At 39.1% G+C, this 24,685-nt stretch overlaps 2 protein-coding genes across 8 annotated transcripts in view; one reads left to right on the top strand and one right to left on the bottom strand.

The window, feature by feature from the left end:
* LOC123949959 (intraflagellar transport associated protein) overlaps positions 1-15,273 on the bottom strand; it is a 109,721-nt gene extending 94,448 nt beyond the window's left edge. For 3 of the 7 annotated variants that reach the window (XR_006820103.1, XM_046017727.1, XM_046017722.1), the window contains exons 1-2: positions 14,908-15,159; positions 11,460-11,536 (exon numbers count right to left, since the gene is read on the bottom strand). The gene's annotated coding sequence lies outside the window, so the exon portion shown is untranslated. Of the gene's footprint in view, positions 1-11,459; positions 11,537-12,568; positions 12,586-14,907; positions 15,160-15,179 lie in introns of those variants that run through there. The other 4 variants (XM_046017725.1, XM_046017726.1, XM_046017723.1 and 1 more) reach the window with 4 other exon arrangements.
* A 371-nt stretch (positions 15,274-15,644) lies between these two features.
* RAG2 (recombination activating 2) lies at positions 15,645-17,228 on the top strand. The gene has a single exon (XM_046014145.1). It carries the CDS (start codon positions 15,645-15,647, stop codon positions 17,226-17,228), a length of 1,584 nt encoding a protein of 527 aa, XP_045870101.1.
* Positions 17,229-24,685: the final 7,457 nt, after the last annotated feature.

A 24,685-nucleotide genomic window follows, 5' to 3' on the forward strand; every position in this document is an offset into this window, starting at 1 on the left:
TTACACCTCTAGATAAAAACATGGTGTTGTAGAACCCCCAAATATAAGATGGAAATAATTGGGGCCCCTGGGTGGCTCAGTGGGTTAACGCCTCTGCCTTCCGCTCAGGTCATGACCCCAGGGTCCTGGGATCGAGCCCCGCATCGGGCTCTCTGCTCAGCAGAGAGTTGGCTTCCCCCTCTCTCTCTGCCTGCCCCTCTGTCTACTTATGATCTCTGTCTGTCAAATAAGTAAATCTTTAAAAATATATAATGAAATAAATAAAATGAAAATTTTCTACAGAGCTGTAGACGAACTCAAAACGAAAGAAACTGTCTCAAACTATTTGTATATTTGTACCTGAAAATTAAATATAGGAAAAAGCATCACTTGGGGTTTATGCAAATTTACCTGTAACACTGCCAGGCTTTGGCAAGCCAAAGTTTAATAAATTATGCTGCAGTTGCCAGATAAAAAATAATAAATAAATTTGAAGGTGACTATTATTTCACTGTCAGTAGGATATGTACTTAATTACAGGAATGTTAATGTCAATCTGCTTTTCCAGAACTGGACCCCAGCAAATTCCAACTCTGAATGATATCAATCTCTCGGGATGCCTGGGTGGCGCAGTCGGTTAAGCATCTGCCTTCGGCTCAGGTCATGATCTCAGGGTCCTGGGATCGAGCCTGCTCAGCAGAGAGCCTGCTTCTCCCTCTGCCCCTCCCCGTCCATTCCCTCTCTCTCTCGACAAATAAATGAATAAATCTTAAAAAAAAAAAGTTAATGATATCAATCTCTCCCTTAAACCATCTTGGGTAATCTACTTCAGCAAGCAAATACGAAACAGAAGCAGCCAGGTTGTGTTTTATATTGCTGTAAATGTCTCCTTGTGGATGCTTTAAAAGTGATAATAGAAATTCTTTCAAACTTCCTTTCCAATTCTCAAAGTGGTATATTTAGAGGTTTTAGCCTTAACACATCTCAGTTTTACAAAAGGGAAATAATTAACAAGCTATGCACAGCGCACATTCAAACTCCTTCAAGGCCTTTAATTCATGTGGTTATCACAATACAGGAGAAAAAATGTTTTTATTGACTTTTTAAAGACTTTTGGAAAATCCAGTTCCCTAAACTGTCATTATTTGAAGAGTTTAACAAATACCCACCAGTAAATTCATAACTTTCCTCATCTATAAAAATACAAATAACCTAATGTTGAAAGTCCCCAGGGGCTGACAGAGCAGATAATCATTTACCAGACAGCCAAGTGGTTTATGCAAATCCCAGTGGTTTTGTAGAAGGAAGCAATGCTTTTTCAGTTGCCATTCATGTATGCTTGTGTTTTTATCATAAAGAATTCTTTCTAAAAGAAAAAAAAGGGGAGAGAGAAAGACACTTGCCCATAGTAGGGCTCTTTGTTTCGGTTTGATTTTTATGTTTTAAGGCTTCGAGCTCTTCATGAAAGACCCAGAACATATTGTGAAGATAAGTAAATGTGTAGAAATAATGACCAGTAAATCACACATAACACTTTCACAATCACAGCCATTAGGAGGAGACACAGGGAGGATAAAACATCCTCCACTTTGACTATGAAATTTCACAGGAAGACCACAGGTTTGGTTCTCTTCCTCTCCAGTCACTGAGAAATGGAGAGAAAAATCACATTAACCTTCCTGGAGTCCTGTTCCTACCACTGAATAAAAAAACTAACAACCACCCAAATCAGTTTGTGTTCTGTGCTCTCTGAAAGGACATCATTATGAAAATATGGCATGTGGAATTCTCACCATTGATTTAACGCATCTTTGATGTTTATCTTCAGATCTCTGCTTAATGCAACCCACCTACAGAAAATGCAACTTTCAGAGGCAAGAGGGGTTAGATCTTTGGAAACAAGTTGCCACGAACTAGTCTCTCTCAAAGTGTGTAATCTGTTTTTTAACAGCACGGAGAGCTGTGTGTTGGTAAAAAATAGGGTTGTCTTTTTTAAACTGCAAGGTTTACTGCTGATATTCTAAAATAATAAATAACACATTTTTAAAGAGTTGTGCAGAGGCTGTCAAAATCCACTTTCTCAAATTTTCATAGTTCTGCTCAATAAGAATCTCCTGGTGTGCTGAACGGTAAGATGGAATATTATCAAAAGAATTCACCTTGCCTACGGAAATGAAACCAACAACCTTGGTACTTCACAGGATGGGTCTCCTTTTATATTTCGGAAAATGGGCAAATCTCAAAAAGACCAAATTACATAGCAAGTGTACAGATTTATTTATGGGATAGAAGAGACCCAGTATGAACTGATTTCCTCTTCCTTGACTGAACGACACCATTTTGCATCCTTTAATATTTTTCATGTCTTTTAGATTGTATTAAAAGAGGGAAAGAAATCCAATGACTGAAACTGTCACAGATTCTCAGGGCTGAGAGAAACCTGAAGGTCATCTAATCCAGTGATAGAGACTAAATCCAAGAAAGACACTTTGGGTAGGGTTTTTGTCAAGTAATGACTATTGATGAGAAACAGTAATGTGGTTCTCATATCAAAAGTAGTAATAGCATGCTTCTGATTATGAATTTCAAGGCATACATAAAGTCGGCAGGAAATTAAGGAAAAGGCAGCAATCTCACCCAGATGGGTATACCCAGGCCTCCAACAACACTCTGTACCCAATAACATACAAAACACCTTGAGGAAAAGAAAGGCAAAGTGTGTGTGTGTGTGTGTGTGTGTGTGTGTGCGCGCACGCACGCGCACACAGTAACTCTTCTACTGTGTTTTATCAGCATGAGATAAAAACATACCATTCTAGCATCAAAGAATATGTTGCACTTCAAGTTACAAACTTTTCCCAATGACCCTTTCCTAACACTTAAAGGCACAGAATTATTCATTATCACCAAAGTGTTGATGGCATAAGCATCTAGACCTCTATATAGATTTTATTTTATTTTATTAATTTGACAGAGAGAGACAGAGAGCACCAGGAGAAGTGATAGGCAGAGGGAGGAGGAGAAGCAGGCTCCCCACTGAGCAGGGAGCCCAATATGGGACTCATCCCAGGACCCTGGGATCATGACTGAGCCGAAGGCAGACGCTTGAACAACTGAGCCACCCAGGTGTCCCTAGACCTCTCTATAAAGATTTCCCCACGGCACCTGGGTGGCTCAGTCCATTAAGTGTCTGACTCTTGATTTTGGCTCAGGTCATGATCCCAAGGTGGTAAGATTGAGCCCTGCTTAAGATTCTCCCTCTCATCCCTCTGCCCTAGCCACTTCCTCTCTCTCTCCTCTCTCTCCCTCCCTCTCTGAAAAAAAACAGCAAAAACTGCTTCTTCTAAGTACACTTCTGCAGTGAATTTTAAAGGAAACACTTGGAGTTGGGAAAAGCTTGGAGATTACTATGACTACAGAGCTCATGAAGGCAGAAGCAATACTGCCATCTATGCAAAGGTCTTAGTAGTAGGCATTCTCAGGTGTATTTTTTTCCTTGACAAAATCTCACTGTGAGGAAAAGAGAAAAAGGAGACATCCATTCTAAAAATTTCATCCAATTAAAAAAAAAATGTGGACTAAGTACATGCTTACCATGAACACAGATCCCACAAAAATTGCCTTAATAGAAACAGATCTTGCTCCTTATCCTAAAGAGGATTATAACCTTTGCATCCTATACAGGACTCCATGTTTGGAACAGGAATGACTCTGAGGACCCATGTGGTGATTATTTTTACATCAGAGCAATATGGAATGGAGTGAAAGTATTTTTAAATGAAAGCTGTAATAGGAGTAAGAATAATAAAAACATCTCAAGGTAAAATAGTGGATTTTATAAAAGAAGCACAAAAAAATACAGACAATCTTTAGGACATAGGACTAGGCAAAGAGTTCTTAGACTTGACACTCAAAGCATGCTCTATAAGAAAAAAAGTGATAGATTATACCACATTAAAATTCAAAACTTTGTTCTATGAAGGATCTTGTTAAGAAGATCTCTTTAAGATCTTTTTAAGATCTTGTGAAGAAGAGGAAAAGAAAAATCACAGACTAGAAGAAAATGTTTATAAATTACAAATACAATACAGGACTAGCACATAAAACATTTAAAGAACACTCAAAACCCAATATTCAAGAAAAATCCAAATTAAAAAAAAACTAGAGACATCCACATTTTACCGAAGAAGATATATAAATGACAAATAATCTCATGAAAAGATAATATCATTAGCCATTAAAGAAATACAAGTTAAAACCACAATGAGCTATCACTACACACTCCTCAAAGTGGATGAGAAAAATCATTAGAAAAATTGTGAGGATTCAGCCACTCCGGACAATAATTGGGCAGTTCCTTTCAAAACAAAAAATGGACATACCATACAAACTAACAATTTCACTCTTCGGTATTTATCCCAGAGAAATAAAGACTTATTCCCATGTAAGAACCTGTATATGAATGTTCATAGCAGCTTTATTCATAACTGTCAAAACCAGAAAACTACCAAAAGTCCTTTAATGGGTGAAGAGTCAAGCAAACATGGGGCATCCATACCACGGAATACCACTCACCAATAAAAAAGAACAAACTATTACTTTAGCAACAACTTGGATGAACCTCAAAGTAATTGTGCTTAGTGAAAAAAGCCAATCTTGAAAGGCTACATACATATTGTATGATTCTATTTATATAGCATTCATGACACAACATAATTATCAAGACGGAGAGAGACTAATGGTTGCTGGATTAGGGATGGGGGAGGGGATGGATACAGATATAAATAGGGTAACATGAGTGGGGTAGTGGTGATACAGCTGAGTATCTTGACCGTGGTGGTGGTGATACAAGGCTACACATGTGATATAGTTAAACTACACGCACACACACATTAGTGTATATGTAACTGGTGAAGTCTGAACATGTTTGTGCTTTGCACCAATATCAGTTTTCTGATTTTTATACTGTACTACAGATATACAAGATGTTAACACTGCAAAAGGCTGGAACAAGGGTGCATAAAATGTCCCTATGCATTTTTTTTTTTTTTGCAACTTTACATGAGTCTATCCTGTGATCTGTAATTATTTTGAAGTTAAAAGTTTAGAGGGAGGGGGGAAAGAGGAGCAGGAGAAGAAGGCTAAATCAATTAAGGCAAAAAAGACTTCAGAAAATCATCACTAAAAGTTTACCAAGAATGTTGGAACTCATGCATGTTGGTTGTCTTCCCCCCTGCAGAAAGCTCTGGGGGGATGGGAGTAACACTAATCTATAAAATTACATGTTTAAGCAGGAACTTTCCTCTTGAAAAATTTGCTTGCCTTTCCAGCTCATCCATCCAAGCTACCGTAATGAGATTTCTTGAGGCTATCATTCATTAAGCCTTGCTGTTCATCAGCAGATTGTATAAAATCAATTTTATTTCTCCAAAATATACTCTTCCTTCAAGCTGTTTAAGCCAATCCACAAATGTCTGCATTGACTCACTGAGTATTAGACTGTTTTCAATTACACAGTTATTAATTCCATTAAACAAAGAAAAATGCAAACCGTTAAGCATTCAAACTTCCTCTTCCCACTCAATCCCTATTGTTTTATAAAAAGCAGATTGCCAGCGGATATGGTATCTGAAGGATATACCCATGAGACAAATTTCAGAAAATCTACTATTTTGGAAATCAGACTTCTTTTTCACTACCACGTTTGTTTATTCCATTTGTTGAAAAAGTTCAAGTTATGGATGATCACAAGTAAATACCCTATCTTCACCCCCTAATAAACCTCCTACAAGTACATTAATTCTAGGCCAGCACATTTATCAAGAAAAATGTTCGATATATGTCTTTCAACCATATTCAAAACTGATCTCCTATCTTTGGAAAGGTAATCAACTACATCAGTGAGTTACGAATGATAACAGTTAAGTCTTTCACTGAACATTTTTTTCCCAAGGACCCTAACAAAGCTGTGAATCCAGCAGATGCAGTAGAGTTTCCGGGTCAACTTCAGAGCTCTATAATCATTCATTAGTATTTCAATCATAAGAGATTTTTTTAGCTCGGTTGTAATCCCATCCTCACATGGGATGCCCCATTAATGTGAGGCATTAATTTAATATCCCATTAACGCTTATGTCTTCTCTACTGCAGAACAACTGTAACACAAAGGCATACACTCTTAATTAAAGTTATCCCCTTCTAGCCAGCTTCCTGAGCCTGTCAACCACCTGCACACTGCACAACACTTTTATAACACCAGAAAGTTTGCTTTAAAGCAAAATGCACACAGCTAGTCAGAAGCAGGTGTAGACAAACCCAACTAAATCAAGTCTGCTTGCAGAAATTAATTTCTAAGTGTTTCAAAATGCCAGATCTTGCTAATAAAATCGACCTTTTCATTTGACATTCTCTTAAAAGAAACAGGATTTTAAAGATGCATTTCCCAACTATTTTTTATTCTAAATTCCTATGAATGGAATAATAAATGAGTTTTAAGAGGTAGTACAGTGCTTTCCCAGATTCCAATTAATCGCACCATTTTATTTGTAATTTTACCTCAATATATACAACATAACACACATACACCAACGTGGCTTCTATACCCAAAGATAGTAACTAAGAAACATAAAATCCCTCCTTCTCTAAAAATAAAAATTTTTGAAGTGAATTTTTTTTTCCAGTACAACATTGTAAATCACCTCTGAAATTTTTCTCCATTTTATTTTATGGCAAAGAGTTCACCTTAAATCACAGAACAATGAAACATAGGAAAATACCAGTCATTCTAGTCAGGTGGCCATATTTAATTAATTGCCCTAAGTAAAAAGTGACAAGTCACTTGTCATGTTCTTCTCTTGACAATCCATCACACTAACTGTAGATTGCTTCCTTCTATATATTTCCTCTTCCTTCCTCTTTCTCCTCTTTGCCCGTTGCAGTTGTAGCTCCCATTATGAGAGCTTCAAGTATCTCTTTTCCTATGCTATTTATATTATTTCCTTAAAACTCAGCCACTTATTTAAAAAGTAAAAATTATCTATTCCTATCGGAATGCTATGAAAAATTGTCACTAACACTTACTAATTCATCAAGCAACCATGTAATTTGTTTCCCCATTTATAAAACGGGGATGGAAATGCTTGAGAGGCACTCTGCACAAAAACAGTCATGGGTTCACACAAGAGTGCTTCTCCCCTGCCTCCCCTCAACCCACCATGTATAACACCCCTGCAGCTGTGTTATTCTTTTTTTTTTTTATAATGTCATTTTTTTTGTTTTGTTTTGTTTTTTTAAAGATTTTTTAAATTTATTTATTGGACAGAGAGAGATCACAAGTAGAGAGGCAGGCAGAGAGAGAGAGAGGGAAGCAGGCTCCCTGCTGAGCAGAGAGCCCGATACGGGACTCGATCCCAGGACCCCGAGATCATGACCTGAGCCGAAGGCAGCGGCTTAACCCACTGAGCCACCCAGGCGCCCCAGCTGTGTTATTCTTGTCGCATGGTTTAACTTCTCTGGCCTTAAGTTGTTTGAATGCAAAACTAGAGGGACTGGACTTGAAGCTGTCCTCCATCACTGGCATTCTGTTTTTCTCCAACTATGCTTCCTAACTGTTCGGTTACTATGTCAGTACAGCCTGTTACTTTCATCTCCCTGCTGCTAAATAAACAGTATTTTATTCTGTAATTGCACTGACTTGCATTCTTTAATTATCCACTGGTTTTGGATGTAAGGTGGGCAAATCAACATATTTCCGTAGAAGTTTAAATCTGATTCTGCCTCAAGGTTTAAGAATGAGCTGAGCAACCTAAAATTATGATTTGTTGGTGAACTTTTAAGAATTTTAAGGGTGAGCATAAGAAGGATGTAAAGTGGCTTCATCCTACTACCATGCATGTTCCTTAAAGGCAAGCCCTGTGTCTGTGATAATTTTTCTAATTCTCCAATGCCTCTGTACATAGTGGGTGATCAGTAAATACTGTCGATTATTTCACATTTAGTTTCTATGCTGAGCACTTTAAGCAAACTAGGATCTTGACTAAGATCGCTGCAAGTTCAATGCCCTCCTAATGGTGTGGCAAAGGCTGAGGGCTTTAAACCCCATTTCCAAACGTGTTGCTAATTTCCAGATGCTTCAGGAAACAAATAACTCATTCAACAACAAACTGCCTGTTTTTTTTTATGTTAGTAGTAAAATACAAAGGCAAAAATACGTGCGTAAACATACCCATGGTTTCTTTTTTTTTAATCTTTTTTTTTTTAAAGATTTTATTTAGTTATTTGACAGAGAGAGATCACAAGTAGACAGAGAAGCAGGCAGAGAGAGAGAGAGAGGGAAGCAGGCTCCCTGCTGAGCAGAGAGCCCGATGCAGGACTCGATCTCAGGACCCTGAGACTATGACCTGAGCCGAAGGCAGTGGTTTAACTCACTGGGCCACCCAGGCGCCCATACCCATGGTTTCTATGTTACACATTTCTTATTTTGCATTTACTACGGAGATATCCAATATGTCAATTTTATGAGAGCTGTCATTGATGCTGGAATTTCAAGTACTACAATCATTATATAACACAATAAAGAGGTTATGGAAATAATCCAATACTCTTTTGCAGACAAAGAAAAAAATCATCATGGAAGTAACTAGGAGAGATGACGAGGCTTTTTTAAAGGATGGACCAACACTTCAAATGATGAAAACCAGCCAAACAACTGAGCTACTCATCAGTTTTTAAAAGGTCAACACGGACACTATATCCTAAAACTCTGCAAAGAATTAAAATAGTCATTTGTTCAAATGTATTTATAGTATCATCATCATCAGACAAGATTTACTGAGTACACTCTCCAGACACTTTATATCCATTAATCCTTACAATAAGGCAGGTATCATATCTGTTTTAGAAATAAGGAAACTGAAGCTCAAAAAGATCATTTAGCCAGTAAGTGGCAGAACTGACTCAAAGTCAGACCTATCTTCCTTTGATCACGCATTCTATCATCTAAGCCACATGGAAACTGATTAAACGACCAACAATTCCATTTACTTAATGGAATTCTAGGAAGTTATTAAAAATTATAAAGGTGAAAATAAAATATATATTTTATAGTGTATATGAAATGTTACAATAAAAAGATAAAATAAAATTTAAATGTACTCTCATTATAACCAAGTAAGATAAACATTATAATAGAGAACAAATCAATAAAAAATTTTACAATTAGTTGATGGGCTAATAAGTGGTATAGATTTTTCCTGACGTAACTGTTTTTTATTAATTATTTTAAAATTAAATCAGCTATAATAATCAAAACAGCGTGGTATTAGTGAAAGAACTGACGAACAGATCAATAGAAAAGAACAGAGAACACTGAAATAGACCCACAAAAATACAATCAACTGATCTTTAAAAGAAGAGCAAAGGCAATACACTACAACATAGATAGTCTTTTCAACAAAGATTCTGGAACAACTGTATCTCCACAGGTAAGAAATGAATCTAGCCACAGACCTACACCCTTCACAAGAATTAGCTGAAATGGACCACAGACATAAACAAAAAAATGCAAAACCATAAAGTACATAGTTCATGGGAATGGCAACAACTTTTTAGGTACAACACCAAAGGGACAATTCATAAAAGAAATAATTGATAAGATGGCCTTACTAAAATTAAAAACTTCTGCTCTGCCAAAGACACTGACAAGAGAATAAAAAGAAAAGCCACAGACTGGGAGAAAATATTTGCCAGAAATATTTGCTAGAAACCCATCTGATTATCTAAAATATGCAAAGAACTTTTAAAATTCAAAAATAAGAAAACAAACAACCTTACTTAAAAATAAGCTGAAGGGGTGCCTGGGTGGCTCAGTGGGTTAAGCCTCTGTCTTTGGCTCAGGTCATGATCTCAGGGTCCTGAGATCGAGCCCGGCATCAGGCTCTCTGCTCAGCGGGGAGTATGCGTCCCCCTCTCTCTCTACCGGACTCTCTGCCTACTGGTGATCTCTCTTTCCTCCTCTGTCAAATAAATAAATAAAAATCTTAAAAAACAAAACAAAACAAAAACGAGCTGAAGTTTAACAGACAGCTGACCAAAGAAGATACACGGATGATAAAAAAGGGACATGAAGAGATGCTGCACATCATACGTCATCAGGGAAATACAAACTAAAACAACAATGAGATACCACTACACAGCTGTTAGGATGACCAGAATCTAGAACACTGGCAACACCAAATGCTGACAAGGATGTACAGCAACAGGAACTCCCATTCATTGCTACTGGGCACTGAGCACTTTAAAGACATTATCTGACTTAATCTTTTTGTAACAATCTTTTGAGGTGACTACTTCTATTATCCCCATTTCAGAGACAGAGAAACAGAGGCTTTGAAATTAAGATGACTCCACTGGCAAATGGCAGGCTGGCAAAGAAAGCCACATCACTTTGATTCCAAAGCCCATTCTCTTAATCATTCCGCTGTACAATATTATACCACAGCTCCTGTATAAAATTGTACAAAGGAGGCCTCCAGTAACTGGAATGACTTCTGAGCTTTGCATTAAACAAAATGAGACTACTGAAGGGCAGTTCAAAATCCAAATGATTGGCATTGGTATTAGTGGTCTCTGCTTTAGGAAAAAATAATTTACCACAGTATTCCTAATAGTATTATTTAAGTCACAGCAATTATATTCATTTTTTTTCTATATTTTTCTAAAATGTTTTTCATAAAAATATAAATTAAGTTGCAGGCAGATTTTTTTTTTTTTTTTTGGTCTTTATAAATAGTGGATTGTGTTTCTATTGTTGCTCAGTAAGGAAACAGTTAAATCTTGAGAGTATACCCTGGTGGATATCTCCCTCAACCATCTAAAGACAAGAAAAAAAAGGTCACAGTCAGTTACTCCCGTTAGATCAGTGTTCACTGGAACATCTGTAGGCGCATGTACACACTGTCTTTACTGTGAGCCTCCTGCTTGCCACGGTCAGAGTGGGCAGTCAGTGAATCTTCCCCAAGTGCTGACATTTAATACCTGGTCTAGCGGCAAAGATTCAGAGAGGGGTGAGCAGCCCCTCTGGCCTTCAGGTAGGTCCAATACCTTCATTTCTACCAAAGCTAAAAGATGGGCACCCACGTTTGTCAACTTTCAGGGAAGGATGATGCTTCCCTGTACAGTCTGCTAGTCACAGATGGACTGGGTGTCCAGATGGGGAGGGGATGCTGTAAAATTTGGAAACTATGGGGCTTTCTGGTGTCAGGCTACTGCAAGGAGTTAATTCCTGTGGCATCAGAGCCCATGTGCTAATCTTAGTACATAAATGTTTCTCTGGCGTAAGTGTCAGAAAAAAGACCTAACCCTGGTTTCAGTGCCAACAACAACAACAACAAAAAAATCAAATAATATATGCCTGGAACCTGATTAGCTGTGCAAGACAGTGTTAATTCATGGACGGAATGACTACAGTTACATGAGGTTACCTGCTACTTTGGAGTGATCGGGAAAACACGGGCAACACTGATCAGTAAGATTTAATGCCTCCGAGTACAGTACCTTTCTTTGGAAAGAAAAAAGAGTTAGTTCAGACACAGGAAACTACAAACCCAGACCTCACACCATTAGTTCTCTTTTGATTCTCAACTATGCCCTAGCTTCACAGTGAATAAATGAAAACCTCCCTGCTGAGCAATGTTAGCATGGGGTTGGGAAAATTGTATAAATGTATTGGTCCTCTATTTCTGTCTTTTGTAAAGAACCTTTCAAGTATCGACTTTGAAACTTCCTTCAGTTGAAGAACAGTATCTTCTTTTTCAAAATCTACCTTTTTTATCTAGCCTATTTAAAGAAAGTAGATCATTTTAGCTCCAGTATAACCTTTCAAAAACTCTTAAAAACCAAGATGTGACTAATATAGTCATATTAAGACCATAGGAAATATATAATAGTCTACTCCGGTGAAAACATATTTAAGTTAATAAAGCAAATTTCAAAAACTAAATAAATATGGCAAAATAATATGAAAACACTTTCAGTATTTTGATATTCCTGCTTACTCTTTCAATACATAAGTCATCTGGTTATGGTTTAAAATGGTTAGTCTAAAAATTAAATGCACAAATACCTTAAGTGTGTCACAAGAGGAAATAATTAATCCTAGTGCCTCACCACTGTTTTTAGGATCCTGAAATCATGAGGTGTACCAAGAGCGGGACATCAAAAGGAGGACAGGTCAGAAATCTTTAGGGACCCAAACTAAGCTACAAAAAAAATGGGTAGTATTTTTTATGCCTTGCCTAAGAAAATGTGTCTGTTAATCTACAATAATCATGTTTTCACTTATGAGAAGCCAAATTCCCTATGACAACAGGCCTACAGGCCACAACAAAAACTTTTTTTTTAAAAAAAGCTCGCTGTTTAAAAGCAAGTGCTGTTGGTGTATGTTCATCCCTCGGGACCTGGAATGCATTACCCCTGTATGGCTTGCTCTACATCCTAGTAACAGTCTTCAGATGTGTTTAAAATAAACAGGCTTTGGCTTCAATGCTCACTCCACCAAAAAATGGACAACTCTCTGACAATCATCACATACCATGCTGAGTGTAATTACTTGTGGTTTTCATTTACTGAATTAAGGGTTAACAGTATTTCCTTTTGGGGCGCCTGGGTGGCTCAGTGGGTTAAAGCCTCTGCCTTCGGCTCAGGTCGTGGTCCCAGGGTCCTGGGATCGAGCCCCGCATCGGGCTCTCTGCTCAGCGGGAAGCCTGCTTCCTCCTCTCTCTCTGCCTGCCTCTCCAACTACTTGAGATCTCTGTCTGTCAAATAAATAAAAATTAAAAACAAAAAAAAACCAGTATTTCCTTTTAATTCCTATGGAGAGCATTTTCTTAGTTCCCAGAAGTCTTCTCTTATGTATACCTGGATAGGCCCCAAATAAAGAAAACACCTGTTATTTTGTAAGTAGGGCAAGTTGCTGAACCTATAAGCCACCATGGTCTGAAGAAGAGACAGGCTTGTTTTCGCTACTTTAGTAATAATGCTTCTCACTCACCATGTCCTCACTTGGTTTAATAACCCACAAGATGAAAAAAAAAAACCCACAAGATGATTATTAAAATATCACATCTTGAGGAATCTAAGTGAACTAAGTAGAAGAGAACATTTAGCAATTAATTACATCTGATCTACAGAAGTGCTTCAAGGCAAAAAACACCCCCCTCCAAGATGTCATTAAGACTGACCATAGATTCTAAATGGTCCAAGAAATCTTTGCAGAGAGAATAAAAATACAGTGTCAACTAACACTTATTAAATGCTCATTATATGCCAGGCACTGTGCTTTGTGACTTACACGTGTTATCCCGTTTAGCCTTCAAAACAATCCAATGAATAGGTACTAATACGATTCCCATTTTACAGGAAAGAAAGTACAGAGGAAAAATAACTTGCCCAAGATGGTTACATAGCAACTAAGTTTCAGAGCCCAGATCTGGACTCAGACTTTGAAGTCTGCCTATTTAATGAGTGGTTAGAGAAAGGGTAACAGAAGAATAAATGAATTATTTCCTGTTATTTAAATTGAACTCACCACTAGCACCTCCATTTATATGCTTATCCAATTCTCGTTAGTCAAAAAAGTTAATCAGTCTAAACCCACGGACCAGATCCCAGATCCAGATCCAAACTCCCTTCCAACCATATCCAACGTTATAAATATCATCTGTCGTGACTGCAGGTAATTGTGTACTAACAACCTTACTTTTGGTAAGTTAAAGCATAATTATAAAAACTATCACAGTGTGCAAAGCCCTGTTCTAAGTGCTTTACATGTATTAATTTACTAACTATAACTAACCCCGACCAAGGACGTAGGTAATTACCTCATGTTACAGATGAGGAAATTGAGACAGTGAGATGGAAAATTACAAGTTCATAGCCTTAGTAGTGAGAGACGGGATTTGAATACAGTCCACCAGCTTGCAGAGTCCAGATTCTGAAGTACTGAGAGCCATATTCAGAGACACTGTTTCAAACTGGTTTTGAAGCATATTAACAATTTACTCTGAACAGTCAGGAATCTGTACTATTTTGTTTCCTTTAACCTTTGGTGCCTAGGACTTCACTTTGCAAACAGGGAGCATATTATTAAAGCTCCTGGAATCTCTGAAGGTAAGTAACAGTAATAAAAACTTTATCAGGTTTCCTTCATCTAGTAAATACGTTTTTAAATTGTACTATAATAATGGGGCACATGGGTGACTCAGTGAGTTAATCCTCTGCCTTTGGCACAGGTCATGAGCCCAGGGTCCTGGGATCTGCCTTTGGCTCAGGTCATGATCCCAGGGTCCTAAGATTGAGCCCCACTTCGGGCTCTCTGCTCAGCGGGGAGCCTGCTTCCCCCTCTCTGCCTACTTGTAACCTATCTCTCTGTGTGTCAAATAAATACATAAAATCTTAAAAAAAAAAAAAGTACTATAATATTAGTATTAATCCTGAATAATTCTGGCACCTCTTTGCTTGGCGCCTGCTTACTACAGAATTACTTAAGAATTATTTCAAATGTCTTGGGCTGGAGAGAGAAATTTGAAATAACAGCCACTACTTTTTTTTTCCAAGAGAGTGAGAGTAGGAGAGGGAAGAGAAGAGTGGAGGAGGGAGGGAGGTGTTTAGGAATCTTCTCTGCTTCGCTAAAAGAATCCTAAACACCGGAGCAAGAACGACTGAGGAAAACAAGGAGCCTTAGCAAGGCGTGACGCTTGCTAAAATCGAATTACAGTGTTTCCATTACTAAATCATTATCTGGTCATTTCTACCCTGCACTCCAGGTATTCAGAGGCTAATCCTTGGCTTCCGTAAAACAGTCGCAACTTTTGTGACCTCCGTGTCGCCCTCGTCCCACGCCTCCCCCACCTCCCCCACCGTCCCAGCAACCTAGGAACACTCAGAGGTGCAACTGAGTCCAGTCCCCCAGAGCGTCCCGGCGGGAGGAGTCCGCAAAATCGCCTCGGCCGGGGCGTCCCTTCAGGTTGCGGTTTCCAGGCAACCCCACTGGAGCCAGAAGCTGTTGTGCCTCCCACTGGGTCACCCATTTAAGTGTCCGCGGAGAGGACCCAGCAACACCCGGCAGCGGGCTGCCTGACGCCCCTCCTGGGGTTGCGGCCTTCCGGGAACCCGGATGTTGGGTGTGCGTCGGCCGCTCTCACCTCCCATTCCCTAGTTTTCCGCATTGGCTCCCATCTAGTCACTTCGCACTTTGAACGTCTTTATTCAGAGAGGCATCCTAGGACTCTCCTTTCCGGTAGCAACAAAAACAATCGTAGCTACGTAGCCCAAGGAGAACGGATTCCTGGGAAATGTAGTTCTTTCTGCCAACAAGTGGTGAATCCGTCAGGAAAAAAGGACTACAATTCCCAGAAATCTAAGGGAGAATAGTCCATGTCTAAAACATGTCCCAATTGCTTGGATCCTATTAGGAAGGGAGGTTCTGTGGCTCTGTGCTTCTAGCTCCCTGGGTTTTGCTAGTCCCACTATAAGCTTGTGGAAGAAAAAAAAAATTTTTTTAACAAGCTTAACATGTGAGGTGATCCAAACAGTGATTTGTTGAAGAGATATATGTCTTTTTTTTTTTTAATTCTTTCAGATAAAAGATCTCCACAGGATCAGAAAATATGTCACTACAGATGGTAACAGTCAGTAATAACATGGCCTTAATTCAACCAGGCTTCTCACTAATGAATTTTGATGGACAAGTTTTCTTCTTTGGCCAAAAAGGCTGGCCAAAGAGGTCCTGCCCCACTGGAGTTTTCCATTTTGATGTAAAGCATAACCATCTCAAACTGAAGCCTGTCGTTTTCTCTAAGGATTCCTGCTACCTTCCTCCTCTTCGTTACCCGGCCACTTGTATATTTAGAAGCAGCGCAGAGTCTGAAAAGCAGCAGTACATCATCCATGGAGGGAAAACACCAAACAATGAGCTTTCAGATAAGATTTATGTTATGTCTGTTGTTGGCAAGAACAACAAAAAGGTTACTTTTCGCTGCACAGAGAAAGACTTGGTGGGAGATGTTCCTGAAGCCAGATATGGTCATTCCATTGATGTGGTGTATAGTCGAGGGAAAAGCATGGGTGTTCTCTTTGGAGGACGGTCATACATTCCTTCTACCCAAAGAACCACAGAAAAATGGAATAGTGTAGCTGACTGTCTGCCCCATGTTTTCTTGGTGGATTTTGAATTTGGGTGCTCTACATCATACCTACTTCCAGAACTTCAGGATGGGCTGTCTTTTCATGTTTCCATTGCCAGAAATGATACCATTTATATTTTAGGAGGACATTCACTTGCCAATAACATCCGTCCTGCTAACCTATACAGAATAAAGGTTGATCTCCCACTGGGTAGCCCAGCTGTGAACTGCACAGTCTTGCCAGGAGGAATCTCTGTCTCCAGTGCGATCCTAACTCAAACAAACAATGATGAATTTGTTATTGTTGGAGGCTATCAGCTTGAAAATCAAAAGAGAATGGTATGCAACATTGTCTCTTTCAAGGACAATAAGATAGACATTCGTGAGATGGAGACCCCAGATTGGACCCCCGATATTAAGCACAGCAAGATTTGGTTTGGGAGCAATATGGGAAATGGAACTGTATTCCTTGGCATACCAGGAGACAATAAACAGGTTACTTCAGAAGCTTTCTATTTCTATATGTTGAAATGTACTGAAGACGATGTGAATGAAGATCAGAAAACACTCACAAATAGTCAGACATCAACAGAAGATCCAGGGGACTCCACTCCCTTTGAAGACTCAGAAGAATTTTGTTTCAGTGCAGAAGCATGTAGTTTTGATGGTGATGATGAGTTTGACACCTATAATGAAGACGATGAGGAAGATGAGTCTGAAACAGGCTACTGGATTACATGCTGCCCTACTTGCGATGTGGATATCAACACTTGGGTACCATTTTATTCAACTGAGCTCAATAAACCTGCCATGATCTACTGCTCTCATGGAGATGGGCACTGGGTCCATGCCCAGTGCATGGATCTGGCAGAACGCACGCTCATTCAGCTGTCAGAAGGAAGCAACAAATATTACTGCAATGAGCATGTGAAGATAGCAAGAGCCCTGCAAACCCCCAAAAGAGTCCTACCCTTAAAAAAGCCTCCACTGAAATCTCTCCACAAAAAAGGTTCTGGGAAAATTATTACTCCTGCCAAGAAAACTTTTCTTAGAAGGCTGTTTGATTAGTTTCACAAAAGTCTTTCAAATTCACATGCATCAAATTTTTAAACCTATTTTAAAGAATCATAACAGTGATGAAAATTATATTTCTTTTTTTTAATTGAAAATGTCTGTTTTTTGTTTTAGTTTTATGAATTAAGTGCCAAGGAAAAGTGCTCATAATACAAAGCTAAATACTTGAAAATCATTTACTCAAAGATATCTTAAATGAGATTTCTGACCTGAATTTTTCATCCAGGGAATCTTAAATCAGAAGCAGTAATAATAATCACGATATACTTATATCCCTCACAGGATTTTTGGTTACAAGTAAGCGATGGGGTACTTAAGACGAAGTTAAACTGTTCAAGAAACTAACACCCAAAGGAACCGAATGAATTATTTTGCACAATATAACAATTTGGTGGTTGGCCAAAAATTAAAACCAAGATCACTTATATCCCATGCTAGTGCTCTTTGTACACCTCTAACTCTTAGTTATGCCTGTGAACAGAAGAAGGTCCCTATAGCTTATTTAAACTATAAGATAGTCAGTCTCCATTGACATGAAGGAAGAGAAAGTCATCTACAGCAAGTTTGTTGTATTTTATCGAGTTACCTGCATGAACTTTCTTCAGAGGATCCCCCCACCATCTGGTGCAGGGAAGATGAACCAAGGCCAGTCACTTGAACAAATTCTTTGAGCGATTTAATGAAAACTGAAGTCCACTGCTACTTAGAGTTCTGGGAAAAGAGAATAAAAGTGAGAGCACACTAAGAAAGGACCACCAATTAAATCTCATAAAGAACAATAGTATTGTTTCCCCCAAATAAAAAAAGTTCGAAGGATTTTCTAAAGTTAATAGGTAGACGATTTTAAATGGGGAAAAACAAAGTTGTGTGTGTATGTGTCTAGTTGATATGTGGAGTTTGCTGCCAATGAAAATTATAAAATCAATGAGCTTACAATGGTTCATTTAGATACTTTCTAGAAACAAAATTAAAGACTTCATTTTGAGGGTCCAAGACATCAACTGATAATCAGATGAACTTAGAGAAATGTCGTTCTTTTTGGAGTATTTTTCTGGCAGAACCTCTAACCTTATCCTAAGAGCTTAAGCCGTGGCTTCTTATTCATCAATCTTCACTGAATGTTCATAGTGTGTGTGTGAATTACTATGGCCAGATTTAGGGAAATGTGACCATATAGGAGATAAACCCCCGGAACACAAGTTCATGTGCACCAGTTCCGTGTGTTAGATACTAAAAGTAACTTGGATAAATTAAATCACATTCAGTTCATTTTAGTAATGTTGCTTAATGAATATTCCTTTCAAACCATTTATTATACCACTGTTTCAATTTTTTGTTGTTTTTGTCACCTATGTAAAACTAATAGAACAATAAAATGTCTTCCATTGGTATTGATTTCCTCCAGTTATTAATTCTCCCAATTAGAGACAAAACTTTACTATTTAATTTTCTCAGGATCATTCTACTTTGATTTCTTTTTTTCATTAATAGGAAGCGGTAGACGTTAAAACTGAAATAGACTTCATAGAGTTCAAAAGAGTTACTTCCTCAAGAGGTAGATACATTCTATTATCTTGACTTGTCTATAGTGACTAAGAGCCTAAAGAATTATTACCACATTTGTTTTGTAGTCAGTGAGATGAAGATATGATAACCAAGTGATTTAATTCTGAACTCACTGGGTTCTGTAGTAAAACTCAGATCCCACCAGCATAGCTTCTTCTTCTGTGGTGTGTGTGTGTGTGTGTGTGTATGTGTGTGTGTGTGTGTGGTTTGGATGTATGTTACAAAAGCAAGTACTTTGGTTTCGCTTACCATATATTTGAGTAAAAATAGTTTTTTTTAAGTCACCTCACCAGTGAGTCCATCAGATGTGACATTCAAGATAAGGAGGCTTCTGCTCTAATAAGCATATGCAAACATTCAAATGAATCACATTAGAAGAGTACTCACTTCAGTGATGTACTGCTTTTGCTTATAACATTTCTCTATTTTTTTAGATTTTATTTATCTCTTTGAGAGAGCAAGCATGTGAGAGTGAGTGGGAGGAGTAAAAGAGGAGAGAGAAAGAATCTGAAGCAGATTCCACACGGCGCACAGAGACCAATGCAGGGTTCAGTCCCACGACTGCCATGAGATCATGACCTAAGCTGAAACCAAGAGTTCAACCAAGCTCAACCAAGTTGAGCTTAACCAACTAAGCCACCCAGGCACCCCATGCTTAAAATATTTCTAGGACTCACATTTCAGTCACCTTCAGGGCCTATGGTTCACTCTCTCTCTCTCTCTCTCTCTCTCTTTTTTAAGATTTTATTTTTTTATTTGACAGAGAGAGCACAAGTAGGCAAAGTGGCAGGCAGAAGGAGACAGAGAAGCAGGCTCTCCACTAAGCAAGGAGCCCAATGTGGGGCTGGATCCCAGGACCCTGGGATCATGACCTGAGCGGAAGGCAGACGCTTAGCCGACTTAGCCACCCAGGTGCCCCCTCATGGTTCATTTCTTTGAAGAAATTTAACAACTGTCCCTCTCCCACCATTAGAGATGGAGTTGGTTTCTGGAAACAGATAAACATCATCCAAAGCCTAGTAGGGTCTAATGCTCAGTATTATATTACCACTTTAGGTAAAAAAAGAAAGTCTGAGTACAAGCTACAAGATGGGCTTTCTGATAGGGCTCATAAATAAGTTCTAAAGTCTGGAAATGGTTTACGCTGAATAGTATCAATAAATAAGTGTAGGGCTTTCCAAGGTGATCATTTTAGTCTACAAGTACAAGTGAATTTAAGTGTAAGGGAAGAAATAGTCTAACGGCCCTGGGGTGAGGTGTAAGGGAAGGAAGGAGGGTGGAAGGGAAGTGTAAGGAAAAGAAATAGTCTAACGGCCCTGGGGTGAGGTGAAAGTCATCACCTTTGAGGAACTGAAAGGTCAGTCTGGTTAAAACATAGTAAACAATGGGAGTATGGAATGTCCTGAGCCTAAAGAGAGAAGCAAGGGCCAGCACCCTATGGTTTTCCTTAGTAAAACAAAGTCACATACAAGTTCATTCACAGTATTTGCCCTGTCTCCTCTACCTCCTGTTTCACTAATTCTTTCACTACTTTCTTTCTTTCATTGTGCTCAATCTCTAGAAATGCTAAACTGATAACATTTCTAGTGAGAACTCCTAGTTGTCTTCGTACCCTGGGCTTTTGACAAACCCATCCTCTCTGCTGGGCATACCTTTTCCTCTTGTGCTTTATCACTCCTGTTTACATTTAGTCTAGCTGGCCCATTCCTGCCCACTCCACATCTCAGTTCAGATGCCTGCCCCCCGGGAAGACTGCTCTGAACCCCATCACCTCCTTGATGGCTCTAGCAAATCTCTGCTTATATACTCAGAAGTACAAGAAACAAAATTGTATTTTTCTGTAACTTACATTGTATTATGCATCCTTTTTACTGTGGTTTGGAAATTAAATTTCAATAAATTTAGGGTCCTCCCTCTTCACCCAACTTTTTTTCTGAGTTCCAGGGAGAAACATGATGCCTGGTTGCCAGGAGTAGGAGTGAGTGGGCGTGAAGCGTCTGGTTCTTAAGGTCATCATCCTTCTCACTAGCTTCCGCTACAACATCCACGCTCCCACGGGGCCTGAGGATATCAGCTTAATGATGACTCCTGAGTTGTGTATCAGCCTTAACCACAAGAAATCATGAGATCTAGTTCTCTCGTAGCTGCTTTTGGGTCCCTAGCGGGCTCACATGATAAGGAGATCATTCTGCCCCTTCCTCTCCAAGCGTGGCCACCTAGGACTCGGCTGTTTTTGTACCACTCTTGAGCATTTCATGATAAATTTAGATTGAATAAGCAGCCGTTCTATTCTACAGTGACAAGAATTCCACATTATGTATATGCCACCAAATTCCACTGTTGTATAGAATATTCCTTTGGACTTCAAATTTACCATAAATGATATCACATTTCCCCAAACCTAGTTCTGCCAGGAAACATCTAATAAAGCATATTTATTTCTAAGAGTTAACACCTCATTCTGTCTCTAGATATTAACCCAGTAAACGTGTATTGGTTTACATTATAATTTTTAGAATAAAAAGGAAAATGTGGGTTCTATGGATCCCCTGTTTCCTCCAGGATCATGACCCGAGCCCAAGGCAGATGCTTAACCAACTGAGCCACCCAGGTCCCCCTCATCAGCCTTTTAAAAGGGTTGTGGGGTCCTCCAGATTTGTAGCTGACCGACAGAAGTGTGGGCAGACTGGGCATCTCATTTAGCTGGTATCAAGTTGGGGGGAAGTCTTATGGGACTGAGCCGTTCACCTGGGAGTCTGGGCTAACTTTGGATAGTTAATGTCAGAATTGAATGGACTTATGGGACATCCAGTTGGTATTAGAGAATTGGAGAATTGATCACTGGGGGGAAAAACATATCAATGAACTTCTCGAAGACAAAAATGGAAAGATACGTGACAGACCTCAAGGTATTTATTTAGACCTTGATCAGACCTTAGGATAAAAATACACATACTTGGCCTGCAAGTAACTCAGTGTGTATTTTGTAAGGGCAGAGATACATTGTCACTATCAGGAGGGGGAAAAGGATTGTATAGAAGCCAAGGAGGAAAGGAACTTCCCACAAGAAAGAGGGAAAACTGTCATGGGAAGAAATGCTGAATTCATGAAATGATTATGGTACAGCCAAACCTCCCTTCGTGTTCTCCTGCGTAGGGCTGGCCACGGTTGTCTGAGGGAGTGACATATGTGAATTAGCAGGCCATGTATAATTGACATTAAAAAAAAAAAAGTTTGAAATTACTACTCTGTCATTTAAATATATATGCGTGACCCTTCTCAATCTTGGATAAATCCCCTCACAGTTAGACCTTCTGAAAGCATTTCACTCGTGTCCCATCCCTGACTTGGCATGGAAGACATCCATTGTCTGCTTAAAACTCTTCAAAGATTTCCATTTGCACTGGGTAGGATTCAAAGTCTCCCAGCCCACGCGTCCTCCATAACAAGGCCTCTGCCTGATTCTCCAGACACGCAACCCCTTTCCTGCCTTCGCTCCTTCTGCCCCTGCCAGAGGAACCTTTCTTCTGCTCCTAGATCCCACTGATTGCTCTCCAGCTCAGAGCCTTCCCACTGGCGAAGTCGGCTCCAAGTCCATCCCTCCGCATCTGCCCCCACGGCACTCCCTCTACCCATCTCTCCTTCAAGATTCCTTCTTCTTAGACGCTTTCTCAGATCCCCCAGTTTAAATTCCATTGTCCTACTGTACTCAGATAAGTACTCAGTACTCAGTACTGAGTACTCAGTACTTTTTCTTCCTAACACCTACTAGAGTGTGTTGTGATGCATTTATTAGGCTTACTGTGGTTTTAATTTCTACTTCCACCTAGTTCTTTGTGAGCAGAAACTGTGTTGTTCACCGCTGTATGTCCAGTGCCAAGCACACACTGCCTGTCGCAGAAGACATCCTGTTCATATTTCTTTAAAATATGGACTGAGGGGCTCCAGGGTGCCTGAGTGGCTCCGTTGGTTAAGTGTCTGACTCTTGATTTGAGCTCCGATCATGATCTCAGGGTCGTGAGATGGAGCTCCGTGTCGGTTCTGCACTCGGAGTGGAGCCTGCTTGAGATTCTCTCTCTCCCTCTGCCCTACCCCCCACTCACACACACACTCTCTCTCTCTAAAAAAATAAAAATAAAATAAAGGCTAAAGTAGTTAGAAACGGTACCAGGAACGATATAGAACTTAGCTGGGCCTTAAAGGGCAAAGAGATGCCTCCTTCTCAAATGCAGTGGTAACATTCAAATACTTGGTGATAGGACGCAAACTTTCAATGACAAGATGAGAAAGTTCTGAGGATCTAAAGAACAGCTTCGTGACTACAGCTGATTGTACTGTATTATGCACTTGACATTCAATAGAGTAGATCTTAAGTACCCTTGCCACACCCAAATAAGAGGTAATGATGTGAGAGGATGTATCAGTTAGATTATGGTGAATATTTTACAATGCGTATAAAATCATTATGTCATACATGTGATATACAATTCTGTTTGTCAATTACATCTCAATGAAAATGGAAAAAAAATAATAAAAGAAGGCAAGGATAACAGTTAAAAAAGAAACCAAGCCAAGAAAACAGTGCAGGAGCAGTCCTGAAGGCTTCCTGAGGTGCTAGGATTAACCTGTTACTTGCTGGATCTTGAGTTCCTAGAGGATGGGGCAGGCTGCCAGAATGGGAAGGGTCCTGGGGCCTTCGGGACACGAGTTATTTGCCTACAAGTACAAACCTATTTCCGTATTTTAAAAACTGGTACGGTGGCACAGAAGCACCAGGTTGAATCGCTGAGCCAAAGGCAGATGCTTAATGACTGAGCCACTGGGGTGCCCCTAAATTCTACATTTTCGAAAAGCTTACTATTCACTTCAAATATCCAGAAACAAATGGTCTCAGCTGGTATTAGGGTAAATGATATCTATTAATCACTATTCTGTTGCCCTTTATTCTAAAGGCCACCAAATTTATTTTGTATTTCCCTCAGGAAATATGCGTTACTTCATTTTTTCAAATGTTGCACTCAAGAGAATTATTTGAATATAAATCACAATACACACTCATTTCCAAATTTCAAACCTTTATTTCAAATACTTAAGCATAAAATTGTTAACAATAACCATAATATTAATAAGAAGAAAAAATATTAAAATATGAAAGTAAGTATTGAAACACATACTTTATTTAATTTCAAAACATTTGACATGGAAACACAGGTCACCAACATCAAATAAATTCCATTGCATCCTGACACCTGAACTTTCCCTAAAACACAAAAAAGAAGGCTCTTGGGAGTCATTAAACAAAGTTTATGATTATTTGTTAAGAAGAAAACAAACTGTAAGGCAGTTCTGCACAAAAATCTTACCAAAAATGATTTCCAAGGTGTATTTATGTAGATTACTATAGTTAAAGAAAAAAAAAAAAAAACAAGATAAAAGAGAACAAAATATCCACCCTTACTTAAAATGTCTTCACAGTACAAGAATGGAGCATCGCTCATACAAAAACGGAAGAGACATACACTACCCGCACTCAGAAATCCCTTGCATGGCTTGCTGATTCGTTCCTCCCAAACACCACTGGTGCTGTCTCCTGGTTGTGCGGAATTTGAGTTCTGTTTGATATAATGCGAGACCTGCCTACTCAACCAACAAAATCTTTATCTTCATCTCTATTGTGTGAAAACAAATTGAGGCAAAACTAAATTCCAGCTCACCTGGAAAAAGGTATCTTTTCTCCTGCTCTGGCACCTCAGTGCTTGTTTATGAATCCCAGAGCACTTTCTGACCTCCCCTGGACCATTCCTCAGTTTTCATCAGCCATTATACTGGTCCCTGCAGTGTGCATCCGTGGGTTGGCAGGAAAACTTGTAGAATCAGGTTTCATG

The sequence above is a fragment of the Meles meles genome, chromosome 8, assembly GCF_922984935.1.
Source record: "Meles meles chromosome 8, mMelMel3.1 paternal haplotype, whole genome shotgun sequence".
Lineage (NCBI taxonomy): Eukaryota > Metazoa > Chordata > Mammalia > Carnivora > Mustelidae > Meles > Meles meles.

Coding starts and splice junctions, on each gene's coding strand:
- RAG2 (XM_046014145.1), top strand. CDS start 15,645: ATGTCACTACAGATGGTAACAGTCAGTAATAACATGGCCTTAATTCAA.